The 19,558-nt window shown below is 33.6% G+C and overlaps 1 protein-coding gene across 1 annotated transcript; it reads left to right on the top strand.

Annotated features, from left to right (window-relative positions):
* The first annotated feature begins 7,123 nt into the window (after positions 1-7,123).
* wnd (Mitogen-activated protein kinase kinase kinase 13 wallenda) lies at positions 7,124-18,510 on the top strand. Its single transcript, XM_089649886.1, has 4 exons — positions 7,124-7,436; positions 8,662-9,040; positions 11,117-11,767; positions 11,947-18,510. The coding sequence occupies exons 1-4, from the start codon at positions 7,211-7,213 to the stop codon at positions 12,536-12,538; spliced, it is 1,848 nt and encodes a 615-aa protein (XP_089506012.1). The 5' UTR covers positions 7,124-7,210; the 3' UTR covers positions 12,539-18,510.
* Positions 18,511-19,558: the final 1,048 nt, after the last annotated feature.

The raw sequence follows: 19,558 nt of genomic DNA on the forward strand, positions 1-19,558 counted from the left end.
ACGCAGATGGAGGCGGCAGTTCGTATTATTAGACTTAAATATTTAGTTGTATAGATTGGCCGGCAACCGTCATAAAAATTAGAAAGCTAACTTAGGAATACACCTATTGGTCCGCAGATTTAGCTCTAGACGCTCATAAAGTTATAAATCTGAAATGGGAAAATGTTAAGCCAGCGACCCAAGGGCAATAAAAACCTTCGCCCAAGGCTGGGCTATATTGCAATTATTTGAAGGTTGTATTGTAAAAATGTAATTTTAAAATATTTAACAATAATTATAAATCTAGATATAAGAGTATAATTTTCAACTTAGATTAAGAATTTAATTGCAACCAGAAATTAATTAAGTGTATGTATGCATAATATTAAGATACCTAATATTTATTAAGATTTTGAACATTAAGTGAATCGGAAGATCAGAATCAGCCAGCCAGCGACATCTAGCGGTGAGAGTGGCGACGCCAGCGCCATGGACGTTTCGAAGTGGTGTAAAGAAATAATCACAAAATCTACAGGAAACTGTTAATCTGTTTGCTAAGTTTTTTGGTGGTGTATATGTTAGTAAAAGTATAGACAGAAAGTACTCTTGTTCTAATTTGGTTGAGAACCTTGATATATCTGACTCTACAGTAACTCTATAGAGGACGTTATATCTAAGCTGAAGAGTGTCGATTCCCGCAAACCCGCAGGACCTGATAAAGTTCCACCTAGTTTCCTAGTTAATTGTATGCATTCTTTGTCACATCCTATACATGTGAACTTATTGATATATTTGGTGTTAATAACTTTGTGAGTTTCAAAAGGCAACTAATTTCAGTCCTATTTGCTAGTTATTAACTTGTATTATTTATTAGCTTAAAAAAGAGTCTTGTCTCTATACCTTCCAACGTTTAACTCACATACTGCTTAGTTTATTCGTTATTTATTTTTTTGGACGCATATTAATTACTGTATGGTCATACTTGATATGTATATTATACTGTGATTTACTTTACCATTTCAAGTACTATTATTTAAATTCAATATTAATTACATTGGGGAGTTTATGGGCGTTGGTATTTTGCCATCACTTGTTAGTTTTTTTCTCTATAGATACAACAAACATTATTTTTCTTCTTTTTGTAAGCATTTGTTTTATAATACATAAATATCAGTATATTACATAAATTTATTTTCTAATTACCTTTTGAGTAAAATATATTTAGCCATTTTATCCATGTACATGTTACACTTACATACATAGACTATCAATTTACTATGTAAAAGCCCAATAGGGTGTTGATAAATAAATAAAAAAAACGGAAACACGATAGTTTTAGCACCTCACGACAGGGGTGCGAGGGTCACCGGATCGCGCGGCTGAAGACAGATTCAGAAACCAGCAGTTACCATCTCGCCTCCGCCGAGGAACCTCCTGCCCTCCCCCTTGGAGCGGTCGCCAAGGCTCTTACCGTAACCCCGCGAACTTCCGCCCAGGAAGCCAGATTGGTCTCCAGACTTCCGCTCAGGAAGCTGACCTCTCAGCAGTCGCTGCCTGCCGACTCCGCCCTTCGGAGCCTTGGCTTGGGCTGAACTGATTCCGCCCTTCGGAACCAGCCCAAGTTGCCGCGTGTGTTATCAGTGATAAGTGCGAACGTGGTGATCCGCGGTTCCAGATTAATCGTAAAGGGAAGTGCGTGAACAATTTTTGTATGTTTATTTCGTAACGCGACCCAACTTTTTAAAGACAAACTTTGAATAAACAATAAATTAGAATTAAGAAAAAGGACAGTTAATTTTAAGAATTACAATTTAAGACTAGTATTAAGCCTAGATTAAAACTAACCCTCAACCTTATGCACTTTTTTTTTAATAAATGTTTAAAAATTTTGTAACTACGTAACTTCTTTTTTTTACTCGTTCCTCCTTTCCTTTTACATGCATAATGTTAATATTGTTAATACTCCCCCAAGTAAAATTGTAACAATTATTTAGCCCAAAAAACTATTTAAAAATAAAAATGTAATTTTTCGAAGAAAACTTCTTCTAACTGCTTTTCACTTTGTGATGGCATTATTTATTTTTTATTAAAACACAAATAACATTGTTTACATCACATGATGTAAACAATGTTATTTGTGTTTTAATAAAAAATAAAAATGTCATTGAAGCAGAAAAATGTCGAAATGTTTTCCGTCAGAAATCATCTGTTAGAAAGTGAACTTTTACAGTTTATTTCCTTTAGATGAAACTTTGCCAGTGAAACTTGTTAATTTGATAAAAACCCAAAATGACAAGAAAATGCAAAAAAAACACCGAAAAAACATACAAAACATGATTATCCGACAGTACGACGATGAATTCCGACATTTTTCTGCCTATTTTGAACTCCTGGTTACAGATTTACAGATTTCGGGGTGCCCCGAGTAGAGGATGTATTCAAGAAAAATGCAATTATAAAAAAATATAAAGATAATATAAACAAAAAAAAAATTGAAACCAACCTATCTAAAAGATATCAATACAATATCAAAATTCCAAAATGTAATACCAAACAAATGCAAAATAAATAAACCTATTAAGGAATAAAGTATTTCAACAACCTTCCGATTTAAATAAAGAAATTAAAGGATATTAACATATTTAAACTAAAACTGAAGTTACACTTTCAGAAATAATTAACTAAATAATTGCCTGTTTTTCCCTTTATTGATATTTATTATCAGTCTATACTCATCTCCACTGTATTTAGATGTTGTCTATTTATATATTGTTCCTATTGTATTATACTTACCTATATCATAATGGTATTCTATTTTTCTTATAATTAGTGTAACTCTCTCACCAAGCACAAGAACCAGTTACTTCATTGGTGAGATTGCGAACATAAATATATTTTGTAACCATATGTACTCATATAACATCCTGTACCCAATATAACTTATATATAACTAACTAACTAACCATCACGCCGTTTCCCCGCAGGGGTAGGCAGAGAGGATGGACCGCCAAACAACTCGGTCTTGGCACACACTTCTTGCCTCATTCATATTCATACATGACTCTCGACATGGCCCGACTCGAGTTTCTGATTCACTTGATCGTGCCATGTCTTCCTCGGACGTCCCCGACTTCTGCTACCATTCGAATTTGCATCATATATCCTCCTTACAATCCTATTTTCGCTCATTCTCTCTACATGCCCAAACCATCTAAGCGTCCCTTTCTTAATCTTACTCATTACGCTTACATCAGCCTTGCACTCTTTGCGGATCTCATGTTCCTTTGCAAATCATTTTTAAATAAACTTAAATTACAAATTTTTAACAACCATTTTTATAAAATCGTTATGAAAGAGAAAGGGGCCTTTCTGGCCCGGATCTGTATGCCAATATAGCAAAAGTTCGAAACGTTGGGTGAAGAATGGGATAGCGCAACACGGCATAATAAACCAAAAATAAACCACTATAATACTTTTGGTCGTGAAAATCTCAAATCATATCACCCACATCAGATGTTCAAATTCCCTTTAAGGTTAGGTCTCCACAAAATACTGAATTTTAGGCTGATGAATGGCACAATATGATCTTCAATAGGTGCCTACCTAGGGAAGATAATATTGTCTATGGCCGCGCCTTTTTTTTATTGTTTCCTCTACTTTGCTGAGTGGTTTGTTTATGACTCAAATCTTGTAATGACGTCGTCAGGGACAAATTTTTTCCCGAAAAGGCCGAACTTATCAATCTAGTGTGTGGTTTATTTATGCCCGCTGCTCAGGGCTGGTGATCAAAAAATGCCACTGCTTCCAATACAAATCACAGATTCTAGCTCCCTTAGGTTTGGCAACACTCCAAGTCAAAATTCCAGGGCTGTCAATTTGACCAATGACAATGTGTAGGTACTTAAAGGTCCCACACACCAAGACCATAGGTGGGATGTAAGTAAAGTGATGCACACACCTTGTTATAAATCTTATATGTAACAAGCTTTTATTAAGAATTTAAGTAAAGGAAACTACGCTACCTAAGTAAATTATCTATAATGCTTTATAAACAGATTAGCGATGGGCGGAATCGATGAATCATCGATGGTTTACTCGATCTTTTTTACCATTCGAAATATCTCGATTCATTGTCAGAATTAATTCGAATGCAACTCCGAGAAAATCGTTTTGAAACGTCATCGAAAGTCGTCGCTGTGATTGGTCAGAAATAATCGATGCCAACCAAGCGTTGTGATTGGTCAGAATTAATTCGAATGCAACTCCGAGACAATCGTTTTGAAACGTCATCGAAAGTCGTCGCTGTGATTGATCAGAAATAATCGATGCCAGCCAAGCGTTGTGATTGGTCAGAATTAATTCGAATGCACGGTCCGAAATAATCGTTTTCAAATGTCATCGAAAGTGGAATCGAGACAATCGCTCTGAAATGTCAGAAATCATTCGAATGTTCAGTCCGAGATAATCGTTTTCAAACTGTCAGAATTCGTTCGAAAACGCAAATCGATTCTCACATTCGAGAGGTTATATTTCGAGATGTCAAAATATCTGAAGCATGTTGATGTTATAATCAACCTCGTGTGTGAATTGTAAATTATGAATTAATACTTTTAGGTGACGATTTACGTTTCCAGTAGGTATAGTTTATGTGTAAAAGATTTTCATGGTGATAGTTTTTCACAATTGAAGGTTTAATACCTACCTATGTTATTTTTAGGTTATGTATCATCTATTCGGGACATTCGGGTAGTGTTTTTTTTTTATTTTTTTTATAGTTAATACCTCACAAGAGTCCCAACTGCTCCCGTCTGGAGCCAGTGAGACTATGGCATCCCCAATTGGGGGATGTTGTGAGGGTGAAGGTAAGTGGGGAAGGGGAAGAGGAAGGTGGGGAAGTACCTGGCTATTCAGATCTAGTCACTAAACACGGCTAAAGCCATTTGGAGCAACGTTTCAATTCTGAATGGTGGTCTTACACCAGGGCGATACTGGTAGTATCTTCCACTCTGGAACGTGCCGCAAATATACTATATATTATTTTAATTAATTAATTGTGAAATAACACAAATTAATCAAATAAAATTTATTTGCGCACGCCGGGTTCGAACCCGCGACCTTCGGAATGGCAGTCCAATGCGTTACCACTGGACTATGCCGGCCGTCACGTATATATATTGTATATTTAAAATAAAATAAACCAATAACTTAGCAAACACCATTTTTATATTTAATGCTGATCGGGTTTCACTACAACCGTAGCTTCTTCGGGCAGAATACAATATTCATTATAATATATTAAACTCATCAAGTGACATGTGTTCGTTTATATAAACATAATATATCTGCTACCTATGCTACGAACAAACATATTAAATTTATTTGAAATTAACATGAATGAAATTAACATCGGTGTCTCTTAGTTAGTAATTAAAATGAAACGCTTTCTGTAGTAAAATAACTTTATTTACTTAATAATAATTTGTGAATTGAATACAAATTACAAATGAATTAATGGTTTGTTTTGGGTTCTAGTAGGCGCCTACAATGTACATGAGATTTAGAGGTTATTTTTAACAAAACGGCATATAATTATTATCTTATTAGAGGTACATTATAAATATTATTAATGGGAATTTGTACCTACTGGCTACACTAAGTAGCTATTCAGCAGGAGCTTACAATATTATATAAAACAGATATCAAAGTACAGCAAATGAAAATTACAGCACAATAATAATGTACATAAAAATATTTTTCTTTGTACTTAAAAATTTTTTATGATAATTTATTTTAATTGTACGTATGTAGCTATTCGAATCTTATTAATTATTTATAAAAATGTTAATTGCATATGCATACATATTTGAAATTCGTGGCTAACAGGAATAATACTAATGTTGCTAGCAGACAACAAGGGAATCATTGCCAGGAATGAAAATTAGTGATTGAAATTTCGCTAGTACCTGCTTACCAAAAATATTGCCATACTAATGAAAATAAATTACAACCGGAATATGCAAACAATTTTTTTTACGATAGGAATAGTCTTGATATTCGAGTTTCAATTTTCGAATCCTACCCCCCCCCCCCGACGGCAAAAATTTTGCTCCTGTCCGTAGCTATTGCTCCCGCACTCCGAGCGATTCATTCGAATGGATCATTCGATTCTTTTGATGTTTCGGTTAAAAAAAATCGATTATATAAATATTTCGATCATTTCCATCACTAAAACAGATCATTGAGGAGAGGGGGGGGGGTGCAACTGCGTTCAACTCAACCAGATTGTTACAACTTGTGACGCCATTCCTACCGAAATTCCTTCCGAAATTTTACAAGTTCATTCCCACCATACTGAACAATTAACTAACTGTAAATACACCTCCAATAATTATTCACAAAAACTGACACAGCCTGGATCAAAATACAGGATATTCAGTTTCTTCAAAATATTATAACACACAACCAAAAAAAACCCAAGTCATAAAAAACTAATTGAATTGACAGTACACATTTTTTTATTTTCCTTTTCAAAACGCATTTCTAAATACTGTAACCATAAATTGTTTTTTTTCACAACCAAGTGAAAATCTAGGCAAAGGTTTTCCTAGCGAGGCGTTCACGAAATATTATAATTTTCATTTTGCAAATTACCCTTATAATATATATTTTTATGTATCTTTGTAAAATTATTACTTTTAATGTATATAAATAAACAACACAAAGAAATATATTTTCGGTATTTATGGCTAATAACCAATTAAAATTAATCTGTTAAATAAATTCTTCAGATTTATGACAACTTTCATTTCAGGCGAAAGTTGCCGAAAGTTAAGTATTATGATTTTTATATTCCATAGTCTACTTTGAATTATTGGCAATAATATTTTGAATCTACTTGTGCTCTTGTCTGAAATAAGCTTTATTTTAAACTATATATATTACGATTAATCATGGAATGTATTTTTTCACCACCCTGCATATCTTCTGCAATAAAACAAAATAAAAATAATAATTTGTTTCAACTAACCCCTAATGAAAATCGATTACCTGTTCTAGTCTATGGCACACAATCACAACACTGCCGTATAGGGTTAACCTTCTTCTATATATATCTATGTTTTTGGCTTGACTTCTCCATTTTGGATTTTGGTGAACGTTGATAATATTTTGTGTTCTTTTGTCCTTGTTGTTACGGGTAATCCTGTTTGAATTTATGAATACATAGTGCAAAATGGATTCAGGCAATTCAGAGAAACATTTGTTCCATTCCATCAATGATTATAAGCAAACGGATAACAGTGAACTTCAAACAAACATTGACGAAAATATGGAGGTGACAGAAATTTTGGAGATGAAAAATGCTGGCAAGCCATCCAGCTGGGTTGATGGCATCTGGTCTTGCATGTGGCCCGTTCTATCATTTGTCAACAAAACTACAGATCCCAAACAACACAAAGGTAAGCTGGCATTGCATTTGACCAAGTTTGTTACCCCTACGATTACCGAAAAGGCCAAGTAGTATGGCGCCAAATCGGAATTGCGTCTTGTTTTCTTGAGTTTGCGCAATATCGATCAGATGATATCCGTTGGCTTGAAAAATGCCAAAGTGCAAATTACCATTAAATTTCGATAGTTAAGATTAAAATAATAATTGTCGAATTTCTAAGTGGAAACCACCTGGTCATTTCTGCTTATATGTTTTATTGTTTACTTTGGAAAACTAAAAATGTTGCTTTGCTTTGCTAACCTATTGAAATATTATTTCTAAATACTTGAGTTTCATATTACAATGCAAAGTCGTCTTATGAACAGCTGCTGTTGACAGAGAAGACCGAAAATTCAAATATTCGAAAATTGTAAATATTTAACTAGCCGCTGCATTTTCAATAGGCACAGATTATGGAAATTACATTTCGTTTCAACTTAACTACTCCAAGAAACAACTACTTACGTCGGGAGAGATAAAAAATAGAGTAAAAGATGCATTAAAATTGCATTTTTATTCAAAGTTCAAAATTTCCTTTATAAAACGGTTTTAATTTTTATTTATATTATGGATTGACGTCTGTGATTATTTGTTGTAATCTAAATACGCCTAAATTACTTATTTAACCTGAACTACGAACCTAAGAACCCATTTGTGCATGTAAATAGATCTTTTAGAAATTTCCATAATCTGTTGAAATTGGAAACAATGTACACTAAAACTTATTTTAAACAATGTCTACTAAATCTTTCGTATAAATTTTGGTAACGTTTAGTAACTTCACCCCAAAGATTTTCTAAATCATATCAAATAATGCATCAAGCTAAAATACTGATCTATCATTGTGTGAATCCTAAAATGAGTAAGAGGGTTAAGGTCCTCCACCACAAATCTGTAGGTCGCGGGTTTGAATCCTGGTGGTATATACTCTCAGTATTGCCCTGGTGAAAGACCACCATTCAGAATTGAAATGTTGCTTGAATTGGTTTTAGCCATGTTTGGTGACCAGATCTGAATAGTCAGGTACTTCCCCACTTATCTCTGCCCCTTCTTCTTTCCCTCCCCATACCCTTCAGTCTCACAAAATTGTCAAAAACCCCCGATTGGGGATGCCTTAGTCTCACTAACTCCAGTTGCAGCGAACATTTAAGACTCTTGTGCGGTAAACTCATATAATAATGTTGTGTTGTCTGCAGTGGATGCGTGGGAAGTTCCCTTCGAGGCCATCAGCGACCTGCAGTGGCTGGGGGCCGGCGCGCAGGGGGCCGTGTTCAGCGGCAAGCTCAAGGGTAAGATCGTAGCGGTGAAGAAGGTCCGGGACCAGAAGGAGACTGACATTAAGCACCTGCGGAAACTGGACCACGAGAACATCGTCAAGTTCCAGGGGGTGTGCACCCAGGCGCCGTGCTACTGCATCATCATGGAGTACTGTCCGTACGGGCCGCTTTACAACCTGCTGCGGGAGGGCGAGTCGCCCAGTCCCCAGCAGTTCATGATCTGGGCCAAGGGTGTGGCCCACGGCATGGCCTACTTGCACTCGCACAAGATTATCCACCGTGACCTCAAGAGTCCTAAGTATGTTTAACAATTTCTTTATTCATCTTTCAAACATATTTGACCGGCGTGTAGCGAGTAGTCCAAAGCGTTGGATTCACACCTCTGCAAACTTAATCCTCCATCATTCCACAATCAACTATTTCAGCTTTTAATGATAGGAGTAAAGAGAATTCTCATTTATTCTTCTTGACCTGACAATGCTTGCACTCCTTTTTAACAAAAAATAAATATGCAGCGTAGTTAACCAATCTAAAATAGGATGTTGGTTAACTTTTATAAGGGAGTAAGGTAAAACATAAGAGATAGCGCAATGAGGTTACAGCTGAGATTCTTTATAATAAAGGCGTACTACTGATAGCTCTGTTGTAATCCTACTTCGGTTATATGCGTCATTAATAGCGAAGTGTGAGAGGTTACATCTGACTTCCCAGTAGCATGACTCAAAGATGGCAATCCGTTTGAGGAGCTTGAACAATATAGGTTATCGCGTGAACCTACTATAAAATGTCAGTTTTCATGTATTCAGATACTTTAAGTGTATGTGATAAATTTTAGTTTCGCAAAGTAAATTGGTAGGTAACTTTATTTTGCAAAATTATAAGAAATCAATTTAACCTTGGGTCAATGAGAAATTCGGAAGGTTTTTGAAAGCCAATATAGCGGCATTTTATCAACACTAAACTTGTTTAAAAATCATGAAGGCAATTATGTTTATGATAAATGCGATACTCTCTCAAAAGTAGGAAGTGGGTGGAAAGAAGAATTGTTGTGTAGCTACATTTTATGTAAGTAAGCCTTAACTCCCTAACCCTTTTACTCAAGTTAATTGTTTTTATTGTTAACCCATATGGAGTCTTCTACCCGGCTTAGTTGCTTGAACCCCTGTCACATTTGGCATAGTCATTAGATCGGCCATTAATGTCTTTTAGATTTGCTTTGACATCAACCTCTTCAAATATATGTCTACGTTAATTGCCGATCCTTTGCCCACCGGTGGTCTTGACAGCTGTTTGGTGGCAAACAGCAATAAATGCCATTGATGGTTGATCTGATGACAATATCGAATATAACTGGGGTAACAACTAGCTCTAAGTAATATATATTTATATATTACTACACAGTGTGTCAAGGTGCTTACCTGACTTACTCCAAATAATGTAAGGAATCATTGGTCAAAAAAATAAGTTATGTACGTTCCTGAAAACCATTATTTAATTTAATGATTTGATTTGTAAAAGAAATTGTTCAGTATTTAATTCAATGTATATGCTTGTCATTCTTGGTTGTGGGTCTAAATTTTTTTGTATATGCGTAATAATTGTGTTTGTTGTATTTCGCCATCACCACCTTTTTATACATTCATGACTTTTATCAAATAGAAATGTTAACAAATGTAGCAAATTTGAAGTTTATTTGATTTGCGTAAATAATTGCTTACGATTTGATTTATTATATAATATGTATCATTTATCATATTTTGTTATGTGGTCTTAGTAATTCACACACAACATCTGCGACATTAATTTTATCCACTACTAAAGATGATCTGTTTGAATTAACTAGGTTAGCAAGATACTGTGTTACATGCATTCAGCAAAAGCGAGGCAGATTCTTGAAAACTTTTTCAGCAATTCTGAACTTAAAATGCGTAAAGCGATCAAAATTAAATGAAAACGTTTAGTAAATTTACTAAAAAATGACATTATTTGTGTAAATTTTGGACATTGTAACTGTACGATAATTAAATGCGTTGTGTTTGTATTGTGTGGTTTACTATGAGTTAGTCTAGCGTTAATGCATTGTGTGGAAAGTGTAGTGTAACATTTTGTTTGCGTGCATTTTTTCGCCAGTTTAAGCCTAGCAGCGGGTGATTTTTTAATAAAGTTTTCAATTTCTTACTTTATAATGAATCCTTTATGAAACTGAGATACACTTGCGAAAATGTGAAAAAAAACGTGTTTCCTCGTTCCCCGCAAAGCATGTGTGTTAAAAGATTTCTGTTCATCTTTTGTAAATTATTTGCTCATTGTGTTATTCATAATCAAAAAAAATAATGTTTTTCTAACGTCATAATTAATAAAAACTTTTTTTCAGCATTCTTGTAGGACAGAATCAAATGGTAAAAGTCAGCGATTTTGGAACCAGCAAAGAATGGAATGAAATGAGCACCATAATGAGCTTTGCCGGAACTGTGGCCTGGATGGCCCCTGAGGTAATTCGCACTGAGCCATGCTCAGAAAAGGTAGACATTTGGTCTTATGGAGTTGTCCTCTGGGAGTTGCTGACTTGTGAAGTCCCATACAAGAATGTGGATTCTTCCGCCATAATTTGGGGCGTTGGCAATGACTCTCTCTCCCTACCGATTCCATCGAGTTGCCCCGACAGCCTCAAGCTCTTGATCAAACAATGCTGGAACCCTCAGCCGAGGAATAGACCTTCCTTCAAAATCATTCAGGCCCACCTCGATATTGCCAGCGACAAGATTCTCAACCAGCCCAGGGAGAAGTTCAAGGAAGACCAAGAGTCTTGGAGAAATGAGATCCAGCAGCACATGGAAACTCTCCAGACTGGTTCTGTTCAGAACAAGGCAGAAGGGGAATTAGTTCAGAGAAGAAAGGAGGAGCTGAAGCATGCTCAAGATGTAAGGCGAATATATGAACAGAAGCTCACCAGGACCAATGACCTGTACATGGAACTGAGTGCCGTACTGCTACAGCTGGAACAGAGAGAAAAGGATGTCACTGAGTAAGTATTGTGTTGGTTGAAATGATTATAGTTTTATGATGTATTGTCTTTTCAATATTATATGTGGCATCTAAGTACATCTATTGTATTTTTTAAAAGATAATTTATTAATAACTGATAAGAACTACTGTCATAAGAGATAAAAAGATTTTTCATTGATTTATATGGAATTGTTTCAGACGAGAGAACGCTATAGCACTGAAGCAGTGCAAATGTGATGCAGTCATGAAAAAGAACCAAATGCAGTATCAAAGGCAGACTTCCTCATCCCCCGATGGACCATTCTCTACGTGCAGTCGAATCGATAACTTGAATAGTGTCCTGCATTCATTCGGTCGAAAAATGGATCTAAATGTGACTAAATCAAGGAAACCGCAGAAGAAATCTTATGGACAAAATCGTCCGGTCACCTCAAAAAATGTTCAGAAAAAGAAAAGAGTTTGTACCGACATCTGTACCCAAACAGAGAAACATCAGGAAACAGTTATCAAGCAGATTATCAATTTCAATAACAAAGCTGTGGCATTTTTGTCTCCGAATCCGGTACAGGCCCTTCATGCTGAAAATGGAAATGAAACTACCAAACCTGAAGCTGACACAACTACAATTACGACTCAAGTAGGCAACAGGGCTGAGGATTTTCTGCCCGAGAAGAATGGTAATTTCCAACTTCCATACAATGTGTACTCTCCCGCAGTAGTTAATTCTATACAAGTCGCACTCGACAATGCTCAACACCCAACAATACTTACTGAAACAGCAGTAAACTAATTCGTTGTTTAAAGTGTGCATTTACCTGAGACTTTACCGATTTGCCAAAACAAGTATAACGTTGCTATTTGGTATTTGCTATTTGGTTATCCCTAAAGAGATCAAAAATCATTGTTGTTCTTGTCTAAAAGTGAACCAACCCAATTTTACTTATCATCTAGCTTATACATACCACCTCCTCTATATGCTATCTGGGTATCAAATTTACATTTTTACAAAAGCCACATTACTTCCGTACATTGACGTACACAGTGCACCAACACTTACTTAAAAATGACAACTTATTCCTAAGTGCATAAATGCAACTCTAAACAGCTATTTGTTTCAAGAAATAACTTTCAAATCTATATAATAAAATTTTCTTCCCAGTGAACTGAACCAATACACATTTTTTAATCATAAGCATGAGAGTAGGTACTAATAATTGAGTCGTGATAATTATGTACGCTAGAGATGTGACAGTTTTTTGCGGTTTTCTCCAAATCAATGAAAGTTGATATAGCGGGTATAGAAATTATAGGATTCAATTTGTCTTTTCAATTTGACCAAGACAAATACATTTGTTTGACAACTAGTAAATACATGTATTCATATAAATATGTACATTGTTTTGGCAGACCGGCAACAATATGCAAATTTATCTTTTTTTAAATGGTAATAATTGGCAATAATTCTATAAAAATAATTTCATTGTTACAAAATGCAGACATTCAGGCAAACCAGTTGTGTGAAATAAATATAATCTTATATTGGTAATAATTTATTTTTATAATGTATTTAAGTTGTTTTGTTTTACTAAAAAACGTACTTTGTGATAAATGAAAACATTCCTTTACTATCAATGTAAACAGGCTTAAATAGTTATATTAAGTCTTAAGATCTCATATAGATATAGGCGACCTAGTGAACTATAGATATCTCTTGCGGAGTTATAATCTTTATTAAAATATTCTTTCCTGCTTTAATATTATTTTCCTAACTCCGCAAAAACAATCATAAAATTATTATGTATTTGTTTTTCATATCTATATTTTCTCAATTTAAACAAATAAATCTTTTTTGACACAAGTTTCTATCAAATTTGAGAAATTTTGATCCTGTAATGGCAATACATGAATATGTCTTTAAAAAAGATACACCGTACACCACAATGGCTCATTTTCAATTTTTTTTTAAATATACAATTTTTTCTCTTGTTTGTTTTAAAATAACTTAATCTTTTATTGAAAATTAATTAATTCCATCATTTATAATAAATTATGAAAAGACATTTTCCAACTGAAGTCTGTAGATTAAGTATGTTATTTAAAAATATTGAGTTTTTATTTGTTTGCAAAAAATGCATGTGACATTTTATTATATGTAAAAATTTTAAAAAATAAGTAACATTGGCAATTATGAATATCTGTTATAAGGCAGACATTATTTTGGGTTTTTCATTATCTTTCTAAATCATATGGCTGCTCTCTTTTATTTACCTAAAAACGATAATGCTAGTGATAAATAAAGTATTTTATGTTTCTTACCCAGCAACACTAAAATCAAGTAATATATACATTTTTAACTTTGTTAAAAAGATAATGTAATTAAATTTATTTTATGAAAATCAATAGTTGACTGCTAGCTCCTTTCAACTTGTTTGCCTTTCCTTTATTCTGCTACAAAGAGATTATTTTAATTCCAGAGGTGTGCCATGACTATTTTCACACTTTTTCAGAACAGAAAGTCTTTAGTTACTAATATTTTAACTGTACTTTTTGGATGGTAAAAAGAGTCAACATTTTTTTTTTTTTTGGAAAATTTTGTAAACCTGAAAAAAGTCACTTCACGCCTCTTGTAAAAATCATTGTTTATTTTGTGTACATGCGTTTATGTAATTAAATGTTTTAAAATATCTCATTTTACTTGTTAAGTTCTCTTGTGTGAAATTATTTTTTAGTAATTCCTAAACTGCCCAACTGCCTTATGGACTTATTTATTATTTTTGTTTATAAGATTAAATTACACGGTAGCTTTTCTCTACTGAGAAATTAAGAGTCCTAGATATTTATATAACAATGTCGTTTGGCAGTAATATAAATATTTTGTAATGTGGCAAATAATTTTGACACTAAATTACTATTAACAGTAAAAATAGTAAATTCCATTAGCAAAACGAGCCTTACATTTTATTAATTCAGTGGCAATTTAATTTGTAGAATCCCATATTTAAGAATTGGCAGTATTGAACTATAAGTTAGTTTTAATATTTTTAAAAAAATTACACCTTACAAATGTGTATGTGGTCGTAGGGGGCTTTATTTAAGAAAAAATATTGTAATTAGTTAATATTTGAGATTATCTTTTTAGTTGTATAACAATTTGTCGATTAGTTCTTATGTACTAAGGACCGGTTGTTTCGGAGAATTTGAACAATTCATCAAATTTCAACATTCGTTTTCGGGTTCTGTGAAAGTCCTATTCAAGTTCTGTTATTTTATCATTATAGGCTAGTTGCTTGACAAAACTGAAATAAAAACAGAACTTAAAAAACTCTTTCACAGAACTTGAAAATGAACTTTGAAATTTGATGAATTGTTCAAATTCTCCGAAACAACCCATCCTAAGTCTTTGGGAGGTGCGATAGTAAATTAGTTGTTAACGGGAGTGTGCAGTCCAGTGGCTGTAAAGCTTTACAGGCTGCTTGAAAAGTATTTGTGATACAAATTGCAAATTTTACAAAACATTTTTTTTTTGTTTTTGTTTAAGGATAAGATAAATTTTCTTGGGGCATGCATGCTCTGCTTTACAGTTTCTATGGACTGCACGCCCCTGGTGCTACTTACTTTGTTTTGAGTATTTATGGTAATTATTCAAAGAAATGTTTAAACTACCTCTTATAATTATTGCTGTTAAAGGCTCATATTATTTGGCTTTGTATGGATAGTCACAATATCTGATATCCAAACAGAAATATATCTTTATAAGTAGGAAGGTTAAAGTCGCTAGCAGACTACAACCGGTTTTCCAATATATGCAGAGTAGCACACCTTCAACGGCATCCGCCTGGGAACATCCCGGTGAAAAGCAAATCGGGTACAAAGCTAGCGATGTGTCTCTTTTTTGTAAAAATAAAATTTAATAATGTTATTATTAAGTTCTGCAAGTATTATGGTTTTTTATTATTATTGAGACTGCTGTTTCATAGTTGAAAACCATTTTCAAAGTGTGGTTGGGCCACGTTGAGACAACCTATTTATGTGATTCTATTTCAATTTTTATGATATCTAAAATAATTTATTACTGGTTAAACAGATTTACTGAGAAATTAATTGTGACAATAGATTATCTGTTCTGTGGGGTACTTGTCTGTTAAATTTGTTATTCCCACATTAAATGGTAATGTTTTCTTAATTGTTTAATAGTGACATGACTGCTATCAGCTTATTTAAACATTGGATTATTAAACAATTTAAATACATTATTACCATTTAATGTGGGGATTTAGTAATGACATGACTGCTCTTAGCTTATTTAAATTTGTTGAACACATTGGATTATTAAATAATTAAAAAATGTTACCATTTAATGTGGGGTATTAATATTAGCTTGTTTAAATGCTATTAGCTTATTTAAATTTGTTAAACACATTGAATTATTTAGTAATTAAAAACTTAACAATTTAATGTGGGGATTTAATAATGATATTACCTTTTTTAAATGTGTTAAACACATTGGATTATTAAACAATGAAGAAAACGTACCACTTAATGTAGGGAAAACTGATTTCAAAGTTCCCTGCAGAATAGAGAATCTATTGTCACAATTAATTTCTCAGTAAATAGGTTTAACTGGTAATAAATCATTTTAGTCATCATTATAATTTAAATTGAAATAGAATCACATAAATAGGTTGTATGGCCTTGAATGCAGAAACAGCTGACACAATAATAAAAAACTAAAATACTTGCAGAACTTAATAATAACATTATTAAATTTGATTTTCATTAAATTTTTAGACCACTTTTAGTCTTCACACCTTTCCACAAGGTGTGAAGACGAAAAAGCTATCAAAACTTTCTTGCAACTGTCATAATGCAGGATAAGCAAAGGTATATCTTTCTGAAGCTAGAACTTCTGATCTTTCTGAACCGCTCTTTAAGTTATTCGTTAGTGCTTATTCTTATCATTTCTTTTTGTCATAATTTGTAATTCGATTCTTCAATGTCACCATCCTGATTGATAATCCAGTGGTATTTCCATATTCAAAACATCCTTCAATCTAGTTTTGAAGTCTGTGTGAACATACCCCAAAAAGTTGAAATTTTTCCCGTTTCCCAGTTGGGGATATTCAATATATTAATTAATGGGAATTCATTCTGGCAAGAAGAGGAACGTAAACTATTTATATACCTCGATACACACATAATCTGTGTAGGTGAGTTATGTCTTTGACAGAATGCCTGAATGTTGACGATGACTTTAAGTAAATGGGGGGTTCACTAATGTGAACCCTATTTAAATCTCATGGACGCCCAAATGTTTTTCTCTGATAGCGCCCTCGAGGTGATTTTTCACTAAAATGATGCTATACAAATTATCCAATTATTATGGGGGTCCATCCACACGGCGAAATCGACCCCTGGAGGTCCATATGGACCAGATTGGGAACCTCTGAAAAAGAAAAATTGCAATGGTGTTAGTAGCACATAAGTTGCTCAATGGGTACATTTGCAATCCTGATGTTCTGGAAGACCCTTTATGTCCCCGATAACTTCGCCAGAGCTAGGCAGCACAAACTTTTTTATTTTTCCAATAGGCAGGACCAACTACCAATCATAATGCCTTTGGGGAGAATTACTATACTCTTAAAGAACCTTTCTTGCGAGGTAGACATTTTTTAGATAAATTTTTTTTAGATAAAGTTCAGTGTCTTCAAGATTACAATAAATATATTTTTTAACACAAGGCTGGGTCTCAACTGATGTAATAAATTTAATGTTATTCATTGTAAATTTTGTGAAATATAATTGGATTCACCGTTTTTTTTTTTTAAATTCTGTTAGAAGAAACATTCAATATTGAATCGTATGTGCCAGAATTTGGGCGTGAATGCACAACTGACTCATACAGTAGCCAGGGAAACTAGGAAATGGGCAAAAACTCATTGAAATAACCGGCACCCGACACCAGTCTGCTAGCGCACTTACCAATTTTACGGTTCTCGTATATATTAAAAATAATACAAAAAGAAATATTATAGTGAGTTGGTTCATATTACTGAACTTAAGGTACAAAAAAAATAATTCAAGTTTCTTGCTCACCTAAGTTCTAATGAGATTTGACTATAAAATGGTGAATATGATAAATATGCAGCTTTCAGACTCTGTTTCATGTTTTAGTGAAAATAGATGTAAGTGTATATTGTGTTTAAGTTATAAGTCAATGCTGATTAAATAATGGTATCAGACATTTATCCAAAGCAATAAAAATAGTTTGTATTTCAATGTGATTTATTGATCGGCATCTTGGTAGAATGTGACATCATCAAATACCACTGTTGATTTTAAAGTATGCCATTTGCAAAAGATAGCACCCAATAATTTTCTCTAGACAAATACAAATTTCAAAATGTGACCTGTAGTCAATGTTCCGTTGAATCCGTAAACACAAAATTTAATAAATTTTTTTTTCAAATTATTATTCTGCAAACAAATAATGAATTTCTTATTAAAAGCCGTTGTTAACTGGCACTGGCCATTTTAGTGTTCAATTGTGGAACATGCTTTATGAATCATTTCTTTCACTATTCTTTTCAGAGAAACTTTGTCGTTTTAAAGTCTGGTAAGACAAAGAAAGCAACTTAGAAAAAAATTTGACAGAATTACTTGCACCCTTAAGAACTTTTATAATATGCACTTGGTAAAATGTTTATTTTGTACTTTTTTATTGTTGTACCTACTATTTTTGCAAATAAATGATGTGCCTGACAATTGACAAGTTTTATTTTATGGATTTATGTCATAATATGATAATAACATTGTTTATGACATAATATTATTATCTACAACGTATTGTTATAATTAGTTTGCACTATCACACATTGACATGGAATGTTAGATTTTACCACTTAGAGCTTATCAGTTCATTAACGAGAGTATGCACTCAACCTTACAAGTGATTTGACTCTTTGCTATTCCTCAATGTGTTAACTCTTCACTCCGTGTGTACATATGTGTTCTTAGAACACACTTTATTTCTTGTCACTATTCTGAGGTTTCAACCATTCTGTGAAGCGTAAAAGAAGATTTTATTTTCCTTTGGCGTATTAACTGAACTATATGATTGAACCATCCCCGTGACAGCTGAGTAATAAGTTTTATTATAATAATAACCTGATGGATTTTTAAAATATATGGGTTTCCCTTCGTTATGGTAGTTAAGTTTTATGAAAAATAGCTTTACAATATTTCATCTATGAAGAATGTTGATATGTGAATGAGTTGTGAAATTATGTTGAAAACTGATAGACAAATACATCACAATTTTCCTGGAACACCATTCGCCTACTAAGTACTTCAAGATGTCTTCTTCTTCGTATGGTGGAGGAGTTTAGGGAGAGAAGTGGAAGGTGAGATTATTGAGCCAGTCGACGGCATCAGGAGCCACGGCATTGGTTCAGCACAAAAGAAGTGAAGGGGACTTTCTCCTAAGTTTTCAGTTGTCTGTAATTGCCCATATTAATACAATTCAGAATCTTTTTGTGCATCACTTGTATACCTATGTACTGCGACTGTGACTGCAGATGCTGTCCAGTGAGGCCCAGATCTTCTGAGACGAGGGAGAGAGAACCCTGGCAGTTTAATAGTTGGGTCTATATTATTTGCTTAAATATTGTATTTTATTATCTCCTTTCAGGTCTGCAGGTTCGAACCCCAAAAGATTTAAAAAAAAATTTAAAAAAAATTTAAATAGAAAAAACTTGTATTGTTTTTATCTTCCTTTCATTTCCAGAGTAAATGGTAGGTAGGTACCATCGAC

This window comes from Hesperophylax consimilis, chromosome 31 (genome assembly GCF_061612785.1).
Source record: "Hesperophylax consimilis isolate HC1 chromosome 31, BYU_Hcon_1.0, whole genome shotgun sequence".
In the NCBI taxonomy this organism is placed as follows: Eukaryota; Metazoa; Arthropoda; class Insecta; order Trichoptera; family Limnephilidae; genus Hesperophylax; species Hesperophylax consimilis.

What these genes read in the sequence shown, in the direction of transcription:
- wnd (XM_089649886.1), top strand. Translation starts at nt 7,211, where the DNA reads ATGGATTCAGGCAATTCAGAGAAACATTTGTTCCATTCCATCAATGAT. An exon ending in AGATCCCAAACAACACAAAG is followed by an intron (nt 7,437 to 8,661) that starts GTAAGCTGGCAT and finishes TGTTGTCTGCAG; the next exon opens with TGGATGCGTGGGAAGTTCCC. An exon ending in CGTGACCTCAAGAGTCCTAA is followed by an intron (nt 9,041 to 11,116) that starts GTATGTTTAACA and finishes ACTTTTTTTCAG; the next exon opens with CATTCTTGTAGGACAGAATC.